The sequence below is a fragment of the Vicugna pacos genome, chromosome 9 (assembly GCF_048564905.1).
Source record: "Vicugna pacos chromosome 9, VicPac4, whole genome shotgun sequence".
Classification (NCBI taxonomy): domain Eukaryota; kingdom Metazoa; phylum Chordata; class Mammalia; order Artiodactyla; family Camelidae; genus Vicugna; species Vicugna pacos.
The window spans coordinates 4,839,088-4,857,447 of NC_132995.1; the positions used below are offsets into that span (position 1 = coordinate 4,839,088).

An 18,360-nucleotide genomic window follows, 5' to 3' on the forward strand; every position below is an offset into this window, starting at 1 on the left:
TGAACTGCATGGGCGTACAAAACAATGTTAGACCAGCTGCGCCGGCAGAATATTTCTACGAGTCAGGCGGTATGCTGAGTACTAGCAGACAGAGGAAAACGAGACTTCGCTGGGGACTCTGGGATCTGAATCTGGAGGTGGTAATTTTTTAATCTGAAAACTCTTGGTTTTGAAGGAGTCAGTTACCTAATTAGGTTACCCACTGACGTTTTTATTTAGCCGGGATGCCAACACCTGACTTCAGCACCTGGTCCTCAGGGCTCCAGGCAGCCAAGTCTGGAACCCTGAGTGATGATTTCAAGATGCCATGACTGCCCCGACAGGATGTGCAGATTCACAAGACAAGAGGTAGAGGGGATCTGCAGTCTGAGTTGAAGAATTCACTTCTGATCCTTTACTGAAGAGCATCTGTCCTGAATCCATCCTGTGAGAGGCCAATACTTTGCACGTTTTGTTCACCAGAGTATCCCGTGTTTAGGACAGTGCCCAGCACAGTGCAGACACTCAAAAGAATATCGCTGTAGTGAATGACTCAAACTCATAGTTTGGAATTCAACCATGAGACAGCCATTCCATGGTCAGTTTCTACTTTTTTTTCCTTATAAGCAGGCCTCACTGTTTTTAAACTGGATAGATCTTTATTGGATCAAGAGAAAAACCCTGAGTATAGAAGAGAGGACAAGGGCCCCCTTCCCAGGACAGTGAAAATGATGAGGCTAAACCACGTCTCAATTTCTCAGGTTACAGAGCTTAGATCTTTGAGATGCCGGCAGCTCTACAAGGTGATGGGCCTGTGGACAAATCTAAGGGTTTTTCCTCTAAGACATCCAAAGGAATCTCACCTCCCCACATCCTCGCGTACCATCCTCTATTTTGAAAGTTATTTTCTTCCATTAATTGGTTCTATTCTATGGATCCTCCTCCTTCTCTGCTCTGCCTCTTTCACATTCCAACAGGGGCCTCTGTTCAGGCTTTTTAAAATAAGTGTTTCTTGGAGTAATTGTGATCCTTGGAATTTCTTTCCAGTAGCTTCTTTCCTTCTTTGACAAAAATAATTTTGATTGATTAGTCCCTTACATCACTCACTCACCATTTATTTTCAAATCTACATATAATTAATTTTCAATTTTTCCATGTGCTGGGGAATATTCAATTATCTATAAACAGTCAATGAATTTATCATCAAGGTGAAGTGATGAGATGTGGACATTTAAAAAATAAGTATCCGTACCCTATTTTATGTAAAATTAAGTGAATCCTTTCCTGTTCCCCATCCAATATGTCCCTTGAACAGGAAGTTATCAGGGTATTTTGTTCTTTATATTATACATCCTTTTCAACGAATGAGGCTGTACACAGCCTTTGATTATCTTTGCTGGAGGGTAAAACTGCTACAGGCTTGAAACCTAGCTTTTAAAAAATTGCCAGCTCAAAGGTGGCAAGGACTTTCTGTTAAGTTCATCACTGTCATCATCTATAGGTCCTAGAACAGCACCAGGTAAAGGAAATAGTTGTTGAAGTTGTTCTGAGTGGTGTGTGCACAGGCTGGAAACTGTCTCCTAGGTCAAGAGCTTGGCTGATAGGTTGTCTGTAAATTTTGAGCTCTGTGCCTCCAGGTGAGACTTACAAAGTTAAGCATGCCAACATGCTCTGTCAAACATGCTCTGTTACATTACTGAGTGGAATGTATTCCATTTCCTTCTGAAGGATTTGGGGAGTCTGAAATAATAAACTGAATAAATTTAGAACTGAAGGAATCTCAGAGCTAGCCACGTAATGATCCTGGGTGGGAAAAGGAATCTCATGCACCCCTCCTCCCAAGAGAGGGGGGTGCACTGCATTAGAACTTTAACCGACATACACCAGACAACCTCCTTTCAAGTAAGGAGCCGCTGACATACCAACCAGGAGTTGCTTCAAGGTCTGTTGTCCTAAAATGTACACTATGTATTTTACCTCCCATACTGTCGTTAGAATGCTTAGAGACATCTCTCAAATTTTCTTCATTCTCAAAGGGTTTATTTGCTTTGTGCACATTCTGATATTTTGCTGAAGATGTTCCACAGCTGGTAAGTCCAGACTTTCATTTCTCCATTATTCCCTCTGCCAACTGACGAGGCAGAACGTGCCACTGACAACCCTGCTACATGCACTGCCTTCAAGGGTCCAACAGTTTCTCTCCTGTGTGAACTCTGATACCTACTGAAGTCTTGTTTCTCGGGAAGGGCTTTTCCACACTCATTATATTTCTACCAACTATGACCTCATTGATGGGACGTGACCCATGAAGCTCTGAGAGGGTCTGTCTTTCCACAAGAGGCTTTCCCAGTCCCTGCTCATATTTGTCTCGGTATATACTCGCCAGCACACAGTGAGCGAGGTTTTATTCAAGGGTTTCCAGCTGGATTGTTTCAGTTTATCCCTGTGTGTTTTCTGTGACATAAAACATCATGTAACTGGTCACTGAAGGTGCTACCACATTCACTGCATTCATTAGGTTTCTCTTCTGTGCAAACACGACCCATGGATGCTGTGTAACTGGCACCTGGCTGTCCACCCAGGGCTACGCTCCTATCTGCCAGGAACCCACTGACGTGGGATGGAGTCTGAGCTGCCACGGAAGGCGCCTGCAGGGTCACCACAGTAACAGCAGCTTCCCCCTGTACAATATCCCTCGAATGTGATGAGCTGGGACTCTTTGAGAAAGGATTCTCCAACTTGACGGAAGCTCCCCGTTTCTCTCTCGCATGTAGCATCCTCTTGTGATAAACAAGGCAGGACAAGTGGGAGAAGGCTTTCCTACAGTCAGCGCAGCGATAGGGTCTCTCTCCTGTGTGAGTTCTTCGGTGTCTGTTGAGGCATGACTTGTCCCTGAAGGCTTTCCCACAGTCGCTGCACGTGTAGGGCTTCTCACCTGTGTGAATCCTCCGATGGTGAATGAGACCAGACCTGTGTGAACAGGATTTTCCACATTCAGTGCATACAAAGGGAGTCTTTCCAGTGTGAAATCTCTGATGTGAGATAAGGCACGTTTTCTGGCTGAAGCCTTTCCCACATTCAGTGCATACGTAAGGTTTCTCTCCAGTGTGAGTTCGCTGATGTATAAGGAGATTGCCCTTCTGGATGAAGCCTTTGCCACATTCACTGCATACGTAGGGTCTCTCTCCTGTGTGAGTTCGCTGATGTACGATGAAATTGCCCTTCTGGATGAAGCCTTTGCCACAGTCACTGCATATATAAGACTTCTCTCCTGTATGAGTTTTCTGGTGCGAGTTGAGCTGCGATTTCCAGCGGAAGGCTTTATCACATTCGGTACATTCGTAGGGTTTCTCTCCCGTGTGAGTTCTCTGATGCTCGACGAGCCTGGACTTCCTGGAGAAGGCCTTGTCGCACAGGCTGCACCCGTGAGGTTTCTCCCCTGTATGAACTCTCTGATGGTTAACAAGCCGAGACTTCTTGATGAAGCCTTTCCCACATTCATCGCATATGTAGGGTTTCTCTCCCGTATGAGTCTTCTGATGGATAAGTAGCCGTGATACCTTGGGGAAAGCTCTGTCACACTCGGTGCATGCATACTGTTTCTCTCTGATATGAGTTTTCTGATGTTCAGTGAGCCTGGACTTCCTGGAGAAGGCTTTCCCACATACACTGCACCCATGAGGTTTCTCTCCTGTGTGAACTCTCTGATGATAGGTGAGGCGGGACTTCTTGACGAAGGCTTTCCCACATTCAGTGCATATGTGGGCTTTACTGTTTTTTGGAGTCCCTAGGTGCCTAATACATTGTGAATTTGTCTTCACAGAACGTCCACCTTCAGGGGATTTAATTTCAGGATGGAACTGTTCATGCTTTGCATGGAGGAAGGACTTCGTATCTCCATTAACCTCCACAGGGTTCCTGACTTCACAGCTTCTGTTCTGGTTGGCCACACTTAAATCTGATTTCAGTGTTTTCCCATGTAAGTCACATACATCATGATTTTGCCTTAAAGGAAAGTTATTTTTGCTCCAGTGAACGGTGTTGCCAAGTGCGTTTTGTTTGTGACATCGTTCCATTCCCTTTGGACATCTTTGATTTTGCAGGTGCTCCTGGAGATGACAGTCACCTTTCCTCATTTCTAGGAAAGAAGAGAAGAATGAATCTTCCCATGAGCTTGATACAGAGTTAAACTATTTAACAAATGCCTTTGTGTAAGCTGGCTCTTCATGGACAACACCATGACCTCAGTTTTAAGAAGTTCCACATAAATATATGCTTGTTTTCACTCGGACAAGGTAAAACACAGTAACATAAACAAAGGAAATACACGGTAAAAATAGTCAGGGCATACACAGGGTTAGAGCATTCAAAATGAGCAATGCTTTGTCATTGCGGCCTTATAGGTTATGCTGAGATAGTAAAATAAAACCAAGTTACCAAACTTACGGTCACCAGAGGGGAGAGGGGTGGGAAGGGATAAACTGGCGGTTTGAGGTTTGCAGATACTAACTACTCCCTTAAAACACATAAACAACAAGTTTCTACTGCAGAGCACAGGGAACTATATTCACTATCTTGTAATAACCTACAATGAAAAAGAATATGAAAAGGAATATATGTGTATACGGATGACTAAAATATTACGCTGTACATCAGAAATTAACATAACATTGTAAACTGACTATACTTCAATTAAAAAAAATCAAATTATAATTAGCACTAGACCACAGAAGAGAGAGGGGTATCTGTTTCAAAATGATGTAGGACACATTCACACAGCCACAAATCCTTATTAAATTAAATTATGACTATGTACCAAGCAATGTACTGGTGATGAGGATAGAGAAACATATAAATATGTGTTTAAAGTCCAGTCAGGGAAAAACTGAACATGAAAGCAATGATAAAGAAGGCAGATACAAATTGTGACAAGCGGTTTGAGGGAGCAATGGCGAGCAAAGTGGGGGAAATCGGGATATAGTCTAGACACAGAAAAGACAAGGCTCTGTCGTGGTTTCTACGATCAGTGAGGAACCAGGTACTATTCTTAATTCTCTGAGCTGGGCTGCTGGATGGGTGAGGAGGGGTTTCGGATGTGATGGGGGACTATCACTGAGGGTCACAATGTGGGAAAATCAGGGTGCATTTCCAAGCACATCAACCTTCAGGTGGGTTTCAGGTATGTGAAGATTTCAACTGGAAAGGTCAGAACAATGTGGGAATCATCTGTATATAAATATAAGGCAGGGAGGGTGTAGCTCAGTGGTAGAGCGCATGCCCAGCATGTACAAAGTCCTGGGTTCAGTCCCCAGTACCTCCATTAAATAAATCTCAAAAACCTAATTACCCCACCACCACAAAAAAAACTCAAACAAAAGACTTAGAATAAAGAGAACTGGAAATAGTAACTTCAGAAATAAAAATTAAAAAAAAAAAAAAAAAAGGAGCAGCTTGGAACTTTCAGCCCCAGCCCCCACTCTCCAGGGAGGGGGGGGAAGGGCTGGAAATGAAGTTCATGATCAATGCTGCCTATGGTGATGAAGCCGCCATAAAAATGACAAAACTAGAGGGTTCAGAGAGCTTCCAGGTGGCTGAACACATGGAGGTGCGGGGGTTGGAGCACCAGGAGAGGCACGGAAGCTCCAAGCCCCTGTCCGCAAACCTCGCCCTGGGCGTCTCTTCCATCAGGCTGTTCCTGAGTGACATCCTTTTATAATAAGCTGGTGATCTAATAAGCAAAATGTTTCTCTGAATTCTGGTGGCCACTCTAGCAAATTAATGGAAGCTGAGCAGGGAGCCTTGAAAACCTCCAATCTATGCCCAGTTGGTCAGAAGCACAGGCAACAACCTGGACTCGTGTTTGGCATCTGAAGTGGAGGTGGGGGCAGCCCTGTGGGACTGAGCCCTTAACCTGGGGGATCTGATGTTTCTCCAGGCAGACAGTGTCAGAATTGAGTTAAACTGTAGGACAGCCAGCTGGTGTGGCAGAGAATTGCTTGTTGTGGGGGAAAACTCCCACACATCTGGAGTCAGCTATGAGTGTGGTCGTGGTGTGAGTGCAAAGGACAGACCCAAGAGGAGCACCGAGGCTCTTCCAGCACAGCCAGGATATACGATGTGAATAACAGAAGGTGCCATAAACTGAATGTCTATCCTCCCCCCAGAATTCATACACTGAAATCCTAACCCCCTTGGGGATTTAACAGTAATATAATTATCAGAACGAATGATCATACAAACCAAAGCACAGGAAACTATATTTAATTTCTCGTAATAACCTATAATAAAAAAAGAACCTGAAAAGAAAAAATATATATACATGTATATGTATAACTGAATTGCTCTGCTGTATGCCTGGAACTAACATTGTGAATCAACTACACTTCATTAAAAAATTAAAAACAAAAACAAAACTCCTAACCCCCCATCAAAGGTGGGATGGAAGTTAGGAACTGAAATCCACGCTACTCAAAGGAACAAAAAGGTTCAGGAGCCAGAAGACAGTGTTAAAATCAAACATCTCGAGAGAGAGACGCATGGAAGGTGAACTTCATAGCAAGAAAAGGAGAAGGAACAGGTAGTAATGGGGGAGGGGAGGGTATAACTCAGTGGTAGAGTGCGTGCTTAGCATGCATGAGGTCCTGGGTTCACTCCCCAGTCCCTCCACTGGAAAAAGAAACAAACAAACAAACAAACAAAAAACAGGTAGTAATACAATGCTAGGGGAAGAAAGATGGTAAGATTTGAGAATTCTAAGAAACATAGAGGGAAAAATAAAAAATCAAGACCTGGGTGAAATAAAGAGGTCAACTACCAAGAAATATCCCTCTACAAACCTAAAAGAAAAAAGAGGTCTTCTGTGAGATTCATGGAGTGTCTGTCTGTCCTCAGACCCTCACACTGTGACATCTCTGAAAGACTAGAAAGTAGTTCCCTCGGCTGTCCCCTTGCCAGCTCTCTCTCACCCACCTGGACAAATGTGACCACAGACTTCATCTTCTACTGTCCAGAGTTCTCCTCGTCCCAACCTGGAGAGCACATCTGTCTTGCTGGCCTGATATCCTGTTTATAGGAAACGACAGAAGAGACAGGATCGTGAACTGGCCAACGTGGGAGAAGGTTATATTCTAGGAACGATGCAATTTGCAAGTCAGCAAAGGAAAGGCTTTTCTCCCAGGAGAGGGCACATCACACTCTGTAGTCTGGGACCAGAGAGGGAACTGAGACTCACAGGTCACTTCAGAGCATCACAGATGCTAAAGAGCTCTCAGAAGCTGAGAAAGGAAAGGCCACTGACTGGGGACCCTCTGAGTAACCGGGAGCGGTCCTCACCCACGGACACCAGGTGGCTGTAGTTCTCCAGCATCACGTCCCGGTACAGGGCCTTCTGGGCAGGCGCCAGGAGCTGCCACTCCTCCCACGTGAAGTCCACGGCCACATCCTCTAGGGTCAGCGATCCCTGTAACAACACAGTCTGTTTAATTGAGTGTTTCTCTAGCTATCGAAGAGGAAGGAATGTGTAGGAAGTTGCTCTGCACCTTTTCACCATTTAGGCTACATCTATATACACAGGTGTTTCAACAGTTTTTTTAAACTATGTTGTCTAGAAGCAAAATCTACCCACCTTCAAATCTATGTCAAGAAAATATTTTGTAATTGTGCAGTCGACCATCATTCAACCAATCAGAAGTTTCTGTAATAAGTAGTCATTAAATCCTCTTGCTAAACTAGAAGCATCTGTAATAAATATTTGAAGCATTTGCTGTATATTTATTTTTTTGAAGCAACTACCTATTTGCCAGGTATTAAATATATTCTAGTGACACCAGAAGAAATAAAACACATTCCTACATGGAGCATGAAATTCATAACCATTATCAGAGTCAACCATGAAGAAACCCCAGGCTATAATTACAAGATACTACATATTAAATAAGTATGTTTTATAGGTTAGGGAAAATAAAAACATCTTTCTAAAACATGTCTGGGGGGAGGGAAACAGCTCAGTGGGAGAACAATGCTTAGCATGCATGAGGTCCTGGGTTCAATCCCCAGTGCCTCCACTGAAAATAAATAAACCTAATTACTCCCCTCCCCACACCCCACCAAAAAAAGCTTTAAATATAAAAATTAAAAATAAAGCATGTCCAAAGAACCAGAGATTATTAAAGAACATTATGCAAACTAAGAAAATAAACAGCATCCTTCACAAAACACACAAATACATACATATGTATGTACATTACTTATATGTATGTTACCAGTCAGGTTCACAGCATATCAGATACACTGCAGAGATAATAAACTGGAAGGTAGATCTGAAGGTATTACTCAAAATGCAGCAAAGGACAAAACGATGGAATATGTAAAGTAATAATATAAATAAAGAGGCTACAGTGAGATCTAACCTTCCCCAATTCCGATTCCCAACGCATAATTACGGTAATGGGAAGGCAATATCCAAAGACCTAAGACCTGAGCTAGATCCACCTGCGAACATCTGTATAGACACAGGTACACACACGGCACAGGGACAGGAAGTACACGCTCCTGCCTGCTTGTTAAGCAACACCAGGAGATGAGGAAGCTTACTTTTTCACTCTATGTGTTTTGTAATCAATGGTGTTTTTAAAATGGACTCATGCCCATTTGTATTATTAAATCTTTGAAAGGTCATACAAGATAAGGCAGTAGGACTTGGCTTTGAACACAGGGAAGGAGGATGGACCACCTTGGACAGCGGAAAATTCTAAAGCAAGCCCTCGGGATCCCAGCAACGTTATCAGGTGGTACCTGCAGCTCTCTCCTGCCAAATCTGTACTCAAACACCAGTTCAGTCCCCTGTTCATAAAGGACCTCTGAAAGTCATGCAATCTTTCCATTTTCTTACATCACCTGCGTTTTATCCCTAGATGACCCAGACAGCACGCTGCAAAGCTGGGTCCACGGGGCGTAAAGAACTGTGCCTGCTGAGTTTTCCTCATCTAGTCCCAAAGGGGTCTCTGAGAAGCCAGCTTTTGCATTTGTGAGAGGGCTAGAGTTAAGGTCACTGTTTATCATATTACCTCTAGGAAGAACCGTTTTAAAAAGTCTTGAGAGGCAGAGGGTAGAGCTCAGTGGTAGAGCACATGCTCAGCATTACGAGGGCCTGCGTTCAGTCCCCAGAACCGCCATTCAAGTAAATGAATAAACCTAACTACCTTCCCTCATAAAAAAAAAATAATAATAATTAAATCAATTTAAAAATTTAAAAAAAAAAGAATGTGGGGAAAGGGGACAGTTCAGCAGTGGAGCATGTGCTTAGTATGCACAAGATCCTGGGTTCAATCTCCAGTACCTAAAATAAAGAAATAAATATGTACATATATAAACCTAATTACTCCCACCCAAGGAAAAAAAACAAAAATGAAAACAAAAACCACCCCCCAAATGTATATATTAAAAAAAAAAAAAAAGTCCTCAGGCCTGAGTGTAGTGTCAGGCAACAGTGACCTCCCCTGAGGAACAGGTCTGCCTTCTCCTGTGATCACCAGGATGCCCTGGCCGCGAGGGCTGTCAGATACTAGACAGAAGATGACGGCAGACATAACCCACAGGATGCTCCAGTCACACATGATGCCCCTTTCTTGTTTGTTTGTTTCTTTCTTTCAGGGGAAGTAATTGGGTTTATTTATTTATTTAATGGAGGTACTGGGGATTGAACCCAGGACCTCGTGCATGCTAAGCACGCACTCTACCACTGAGCTCTACCCTCCCCCTCCACATGATGTCCCACCATGAGTCATTTAGTGTAGATCCCATGAACAATCTATTCCCTGTGCTACTCTGCAGTGATGTTGAAGTTAGATCTAAATTTATTTCTGCGCAAATCTTAATTTACCAGTTTCTTAATTTCTACTTGATTCAATGGCCTTTGAAAGTCTTACAGAAATCAATCACAGAATGAAGGACTAGAACAAAGCAAAAGTCACCTGGTCCTTGATCATCTTCTTCTGTTTTTGGGCAATGGCCAAAGATGAAGATGTCTCTTGGGTCTCTTCTTAAACTGCCCTAAACTTCTGGTTAGAAATCTTAGTCTCTGGTCAATGGTGCTCCCACTAATGATGATATCCGAGTCCTGAAACTTCCTCACGTCATCTGATGTATCTTGCTCAGGGAGCCAGGACCTGCAGGCTGAAAAGTAATTTCACTTTGAGTGTACATCTCCTCTGGACCCAGATGTCACCGCCACTGTCATTCATCTGATTTCATGGCCATCTGTCCCTTTCTCTGATGCCCCAGGGGCCATTATACTCTGGAGCAGTAAAACATAAGATTGTGAACATGGGGGTTGTATTTCTTCCTTCTGTGACGTGGAAGTGGGGTGACTATGAAAGGGGGGATGGGAAGCGAGAACCAGCACAACCCGATGTCTCCGCAGCAGGGGAATGATCACAGACCAGTTTTGGGAAAGAGAGTATCTAAAAAGTGAGGACCTTGAAATCTACTGCTTGAAAACCATGAGTGCCCATGTACCTGTTCAAAAGCCTTTGAACCATCTTCACTAATCCTCATTATGTGAAAGAAACAAACAAAGGCAAACCAAGAGAAAAAAAGTAAAGCATAGAAAACAAGGTTATTATTTGTGGATATATACACATTTAGTGAAAGCACAAAAACACACATGATAGAAATGCATTCCAGAAAGCTAAGAAATAAACAAGCCTAGTTACCTCCCCCTCCCCTCCAAAGATAAACAAACAGACAAACAAACCCATAATTTCTGGGGCAGGAAAGCAGGATGGACTAGAAGATATGACTTAAGTTGCCTCTGCATCAGTTTCTTTCTTTAAAAAAGCATCAGTGACCCTCCCCCCAAAAATCATGTACATCATTGGAGGAAAATTCCAGTGAGTGGAAATGGCAGCATAGACAGCACCAAGGGCCTGTCCTGCCAAAGAAACATCAAAAAACCAAGTAAAAACAGGATAAAAAACAAGACAACAACTGTCAGAACTCTGAGAAACCATCAAAGGTTTACCGCAACAGAGTTAACACTGAATCAAGAAAAAGGCAACTGAAAAATGGTAGGCAAGCTCTGTGCCAGTTTTCTTTGCTCTTGCTTCTCCACCTCCCCAGTATGGTGGTGGCCTTGAAGGGGGCAGGCAGCATCTCCAGGGTGGGACCCCAGTTCCTGGTCCTGGCGGGAGCAGAGTAGACTTTACTAGCCAAAGAATTGCGTGTGTCTGTTCCATTTTGTTCTGTTCTGTCTGGGGTCTACATGAAGGGCTGATGCAACGTGCCCAACCCTGTTTCATCTCATTTGCAACTCCCTTAGGGTGGAGAAGCAGAGGGCATGTCTCAAAAACATTGTGCAGCTGCCTGGAGTGAAAGATACTGTGGAGGCACGGCTGAAACAGTGGGAGGAAAAGCTGGGAAGCAGAGAGGAGGGTATGGCTCAGTGGTAGAGTGCACGCTTAGCATGTGCAAGGTCCTGGGTTCAATCCCTGGTACCTCTGGTAAACAATAAACAAACATAATTACCCCCCAAAGCTTTCTTTAAAAATAAACAAAACAATAAAACATATTTTAAAAATAAATAAAATTTAGAAAAATATTTTTAAAAAGCTGGAAAGAGAGTTTCTTTATGAAATTAAGCCATTCAAAAGCAACAGTGATGGGGAGGGTAGAGCACATGCCTAGCATGCACGAGGTCCTGGGTTCATACCCGAGAACCTCCATTAAAAAATAAAACATTATGCTTACCAGGGGAGGGGGGGTGGGCGGGGTTAAATTTGGGGGTTTGAGACCTGCAAATGTTAACCCCTATATATAAAAATAGATAAAAAAACAGAGAACTATATTCAATGTCTTGTAATAACTTTTAATTAAAAAGAATATGAAAATGAATATATGTGTATAGATGCATGACTGGGACATTATGCTGTACACCAGAAAGGGACACATTGTAACTGACTATACTTCAACTTAAAATTAATTAATTAATTAAATACATAAATCTAATTACCTCCCCCAACAAAATAAAAAAAAATTAAGAAAAAATTTTTTAAAAAGAACTTGAAAAAAAAAAAACAGTGGATACTAGGGAGTTTATAAAGCCACGTACATACACAGGGCAGAACACCTGCTCAGAAAGACCAGGTAAGACCTGAAGCTTTCCCTCTGGCTGATCTCTACTTTTAGTGCAAGCAGGAAGTGAAGGCTACAGAGAAGACACAACACACAACCACAAGAATATTACATTAAGTGAAAGAAGGCAGACATAAAAGTCATATTCTGTATGACTCCATTTATATGAAATACCCAGAATAGGTAAATCCATGGAGATTGATGGCTGCCAGAATCAGGGGAATGGGAACATGAGGAATGACTGTTTTCACAGGATTTCCTTTCAGGGTGATTAAAATGTTCTGGAACTAGATAGACGTGCTGGTTGCACAACTTTATGAATATACTAAAAGCCGTTGAATTGTTGGCTTTAAAATGGTTAATTTTCTTTTGTGAATTCCATCTCAAAGAAGAAAAAAAATCAAATACATCCTCTATATGCTCAGTGCAACAATATAAGTAGTTTCTCTAAAGGAAAGAACAAGACAAGGATGAATGATATTACCACCATTATGTATAAGTATTCTGGAAATGCTACTTGGTTAGTTTGATAAAGACTCAAGTAAGGATAATCAATATCAGAGAAAAGGAAACAATTTATAAGAAGTTCCCCAATATGATTCTGCAAGAGTCAGAGTTTCAGAGATTCCAGAGAACATACATATAAAAAATAAGCTTTTAGTGGGGAGGAGATAGTTCAGTGGTAGGGCAGGTGCTTAGCATACTCAAGGCCCTGGGTTCAATCCCAGTAATTCTGTTTAAATAAATAAATACATACATACATACATATCTAATTCCCCCCTAAAAAAACCCCTAAAAAATAATAATAATGAGAAGTTTTTAGTCAGATGGCTGACTACAGAATTTATATAATAAACTGACAGTAGTCCAAAGCACCTCTTACAGCAGTGTTACACGACTGAGTATTTTGGGGAAATAGCTTAACACGTATTGAATACTTTCAATAGAGATTACCAGCATCAAAAAATCTACTTCTAGGCATTTTCACAAAAGAAATAATGGCACACACATGCAAAGTTGATGTAGAAGTATTATTTAGGTCTACTAACAGAGGATTAATTGAATAAGTAAAAATATACATATCCAGTGAAATACTATGTAGCAATTAAAAATGCTAACAATCTATATTCAGTGAAAAGACACATACTTCAAAGTTATGTACAGTACAAGCACATGAAAAGATGCTCAACATTATTAGTCTTCAGATAAAAGAAAATAAAAACAACTGAGATACCACTTCACACCCACTGGGATGGGTATAAGAAAAATAAGAAATAACAAGTGTTGGTGGGTACGTGGAAGAACCAGAACACTCAAGACGCTGCTGGTCAGAATGTAAAATGGTGCAGCCACTTGGGAAAACAGTCTGCTAATTCCTCAAACAGTTAAATGTATTTACCATATGATCCCCCAAGTCCACTCCAGATTTATATCCAAGAGAAGTAAAAGCATGTCCACACAAAAGCTTGTTCACAAATGCTTACGGCAGCAGTACTCATAACAGCGAAAATGTGGAAACAACCCAAATATCTATCAGCTGTGAAAGGATAAACAACATGTGCTGTATCCACACAATGGAATATTATTCAGGTATAAAAAGGAATGAAAGACTCGTGCCTGCTACTACCTGGCTAAACCTTGAAAACATTATGCCAAGCAAAAGAAGTCAAGTCACAAAAGACTGCATATTATCAGTGGCAGAGCACGTGCTTAGCGTGCATGAAGTCCTGGGTTCAATCCCCAGTACCTTCTTTAAAAATAATAATAACAACAATAATAATAATTAATAAACCAAATTACCACCCCCCCAAAATAAAATAATAAAAGGCTGCATATTATATGACGGTATTTATATGAAACGTCCAGGACAGGCAAATCTACAGACAGAGATAGTAGATTAGTGGTCGCTTAGATGGGGAAATGGATGGATAAGGGGTGGTAGCTAAGGATACAGGGTTTCACTCAGAGGTGATGAAAATGTTCTAAAATTGACTGCACTGATGGTTGCACATACTTGTGATATACTAAAAACCACTGAATTACATACTTTAAGTGGATGCACTGTACGGTATGTGAATAAAAAGCTGTTATTAGAAAAACGCTATGAGTAGAACTCTAATCATATGCTCACTAAAATATTTACGGTGAAATTTGTAAATGTCTGCAACTTACATTGAAATACACTAGAAAAATGTGAAAAAGTGGGTTAATGTTGAGTAGAGGAGTGATCTATGGATAGATAAATGATAAAGGAAACATAATAAAATCATGACGATAAGATACAGGACTTCAAATGTATAATTCTTTAAACCTTGCTATGTTTGAAATTGTTCATGATAAAATCATGGGGGGGTGGAGAAGCTTGTAATAGTGAAATTGGTGGAGTGAGCAAAACAAATATTCTCAATGTAATTGGTCTTCTATGTAATAGTAAATTAAGAGTGAATAAAAAGTTCAAAAGTAAAAAGACCATTCATAATGGTAAAAAAATTAAAAATCAAAGTGAAGATGAGGTACAGAGAACCACTCCCTTTGGCAAATGCAGATTCATAAACTGTTCTCAAAAGGGATAATTGAATATTAAAGCCTTTAAATTCTATCTAAATGAATGTACACATTGAGTGATTCCGATCATTAAGGGCATAGGTTTGCCTCTTGGTATACTGTTAACAGAAATATTTACAAGACAATTCACAAAGAAAGAATTTTATACGTGTGTTATGAATATTTATAATATAAAATTAAACGATGAGGCAAATTATATCAATATTTCGTCAGTATACTGGAATTGTGAAAATCAAGCACAGAAAAATGAAGACGAAAAAGGAAACTGATGAACGTTATCACTGGAGAACAAAACTGGGGTAAAAGAGACGTTATTTTACTTGGGTTAGAACAACTCTGAAAGAAAATATTTACAAGTGTGTGTGCGCGCACACACACACGCACACACCCACACAGAGTAAACCTGCAGGAAGGGCAAAATTTTCAGTAGAAACCTTACCAATTTAGATGTGTTTCATTTTCGATCTCCAAAGCTTTCATTTCTACAGGATCGAAAAGAGATGTCGAAATCCAAAGGAGATTTGCAAACAAGGCGTAGGAGAGGAGCTTGGACTTGAGGAACTGCCGGGGAAAGGAACGTTTGAACGTCAGCCCACCCACCAGCCAGATTCAGCCGTCCCAAACCTCTGAACGACAGAGATACCTGGATCACCCCCCGAGACACTGGTCACACCCATTAGGAATAATCCCAAAACCTGGACGAGAAACCCGGGCTCGCTGGCCAGGAGTCCCCGGCTGCTGTCAGTGAGCCGCCCGTTAAATCCCGAGTCCACAGCAGACGCCGCTTATGCTGACACAAATCACTTCTTTCCGCAGGCCTCAATCACCAAGCCCTGCAGACAAACACCAACCTCTGACCACGTCCTTTCGATCGCGTACCTCGCCTGGCCTTTATCACTGACAACCAGAATCCTTCGCGACCGACTCCCAACGGCACCCCAACCACAGATACCCCAGTCACAGACCCCCACATGATTCCTCTCCCCTGGGCACCCCACGGCTCCACCCTACCCGGACACGCACAGACACCTCGGTCCTCTCATCCTGCTCCACGCAGAGCCACACGCAGACTTGATTTTCTCCTGACCCCACGGCGATCTCCCAGAACCTGCACTTCCGTGAACTCTCTTCTAGCAGCGCCCTCGCCCAGTCTCCGCGCTGGGCTACGGCGGCCGTTGAGGGTCTGCGGCGTTTGAACGGAGCACTGACACCCCTATTTCCGGCTTTTCACGGAAGTAACATGTCCGCGTCCAACTCGCCACAGATTCCGGGGCCGCCATCTTTCAGGACTTAACGTACAGAAAGTGAAGTGGCAGTTAAGGCCCGAGCAGCCAGGGAAAGCTCCGAACGGTGAAAAGCCACGGAAACTACCGTCCCATTTCTCGGCACCGTAAACCATCCGCCACAAACTGGTTTTCAGAAACTCGAGCTGACGCAAGACGAACATGGGGTAGCATCTATCCGCCTTAGCGGGCTGGGGAGAAAAGTAGTCCACTTTGGGAAATGACACAGTGGGCGCAGCCATCTTCGAAGTAAGGTGTCCATACAAACACAATACGAAACAAAAAACGCCTTTCCAGGGGAGGAAAAAAGAGCAAACGGATAAGCCAAAAACGAGATATCCCGAGAACGCTTCTGATTGAATGTGGAACGTGAAAGGATGATTTTGAGGACAGAGAAAAGTCTTGGAGAAGTACTCACGGCAAAGCGGACACCATAATGCCGTCACAGGATGTCAAAAAAACAAACAAAAAACCCGCAACTGCAAGAAACCTGGCATACCTTTGGGGGTGGGACATAGTTACCGCCCAGTAAATGGGTGGAGAGTAGTCACGAGCCGATGGGAAGAGGGAATCCAACCTCCAAGCTGTTATATTGTTTTAGGTCAACAATCAATATGTACATGTTAAAATGTCAAAATCTTTAAAAGGGTAAAAAGTCTTACGAAACTAACTCCTAAATTTAAAAGAATTACAAAATAAAACAGAATCCTCGGAGCAGCAGTTCCATTCCTAGATATTTATTCAAGAATACTCTGAAATATGTCCAAAGACTTATACAAGAATGTTAATAACACCTTTATTCATAATAGCTGCAAACGATAAATAATCCAGGTGTTAGTGAGAATGTGGAAGAAATGGAAACCTCATAAACTGATCGTGGAATGTAAAAGGGTGCAGTGTGATATTGTGAAACGAGAAATACATATTTTGGTCTTCATCCTGGCTCCTAGCCAGAGCGCCTAAAACCCTTGTAATGTCTTAAGGGATTAAAGTAATAGGAATATACTTTGTTAAAATATTTGGTTTTGGTCCCCACCTTCTGAAACAACTCAGGATTAATAAAGGTGAAAGTGTCTTTTGTTATTCATAACAAGCCTGCTTCAACCACGTCTGAGTTCATATTAATGAGGTGACTTTGGAAACCCCTCAGGATAGGGGCTGATTGCCAGGGAATTCACCCTGCTGGGAGGGGAAAGGAACTGGAGGTTGAGTTAATTACTAATAGCAAATTATATAATCAATCATGCCTACGTAATGAAGTCTCTATAAAAAAACATAATCAAAGAGATTGGGAGAGCTTCCTGACTGCTGAAAACGCTGAGGTGTTGGGATGGCACTGAGAGAGAGCATGAAGTTCCACTCCCCTTCTCCCATAACTTGCCCTATGCATGTTTTCCATTTAGCTGTTCCTGAATTTATCCTTTTACAATAAACTGGTAACGCAGGAAGTAAACTGTTTTCCCAAGTTGTGTGAGACAGTCTAGCAAATTATCAAATCTGAGAAGGTCATGGAAATCCCTGATTTAGAGCCAATCAGTCAGAAATACAGAAAGCACCTTCTTGAAATTGTTATCTGAAGTCAGAAGCAGTATTGTGGGACTGGACCCTCAGCCTATGGGATGTGCACTAACACCAGGTGGATAGTCTCAGAACTGAATTGTAGTACACCCAGTTGGTGTCCACAGATAACTGGAGACTTGCTTGGTGTGGGGGGAAAAAATCCACACATTTGATGTTAGAAGTATTCTAGGGCAGAAGAAACAGTTTTCATTCAGTTGATATTCATTTTATGCAGCTACTTTGGAAAACAGTCTCATATTTCCCCAAACAGTAAACATATTTACCATATGATGCAGCAATTTCACTCCTAGGTTTATATCCAAGAGAAATGAAAGCATATATCCACACAAAAACTCATACACAAATGTTAACAGCAGCATTATTTATAACAGCCGTAAGTGAAAACAACTCAAATATCCATCAACTGATGAAGGGAAAAATAAAATGTGCTATAGCCACACAATGGAATATTATTCAGGTATAATAAGGAATGAAGTACAGAAACATGCCACAATATGATGAACCTTGAAAGCATTATGCTAAGCGAAAGAAGCAAGTTACAAGGACTACATATTATTTGATTGGACTTATAAAATGTCCTGAATAGGCAAATCTATAGACAGAAAGTAAGTGGCTGCTTAGATGTGGGGAGAATGGAGGTAGAAATGATAGTTATAAATATCCACAACATGATTAAGAAAAAGATAACCAACCTAAAACAGGAAAAACATAAGGAAACAATTTACCAAAAAAAAAATTAAAACAGTATTTTTATTCACCTGTGAACAAAAAATACTGCAAACCTTATCAGTAAACAAAGAATACTGAAGCAATCAAGTCATCA

The 18,360-nt window shown here is 41.7% G+C and overlaps 1 protein-coding gene across 1 annotated transcript; it reads right to left on the reverse strand.

Moving 5' to 3' along the window:
* Positions 1-190: 190 nt before the first annotated feature.
* ZNF613 (zinc finger protein 613) lies at positions 191-15,926 on the reverse strand. The gene is given in 7 exon segments (XM_015242769.3): positions 191-2,516; positions 2,518-4,117; positions 6,949-7,041; positions 7,312-7,438; positions 9,951-10,152; positions 15,113-15,234; positions 15,685-15,926. Coding segments are annotated over 5 exon segments (1,935 nt in total). The 5' UTR covers positions 9,966-10,152; positions 15,113-15,234; positions 15,685-15,926; the 3' UTR covers positions 191-2,416.
* Between the last annotated feature and the right edge of the window lie 2,434 nt (positions 15,927-18,360).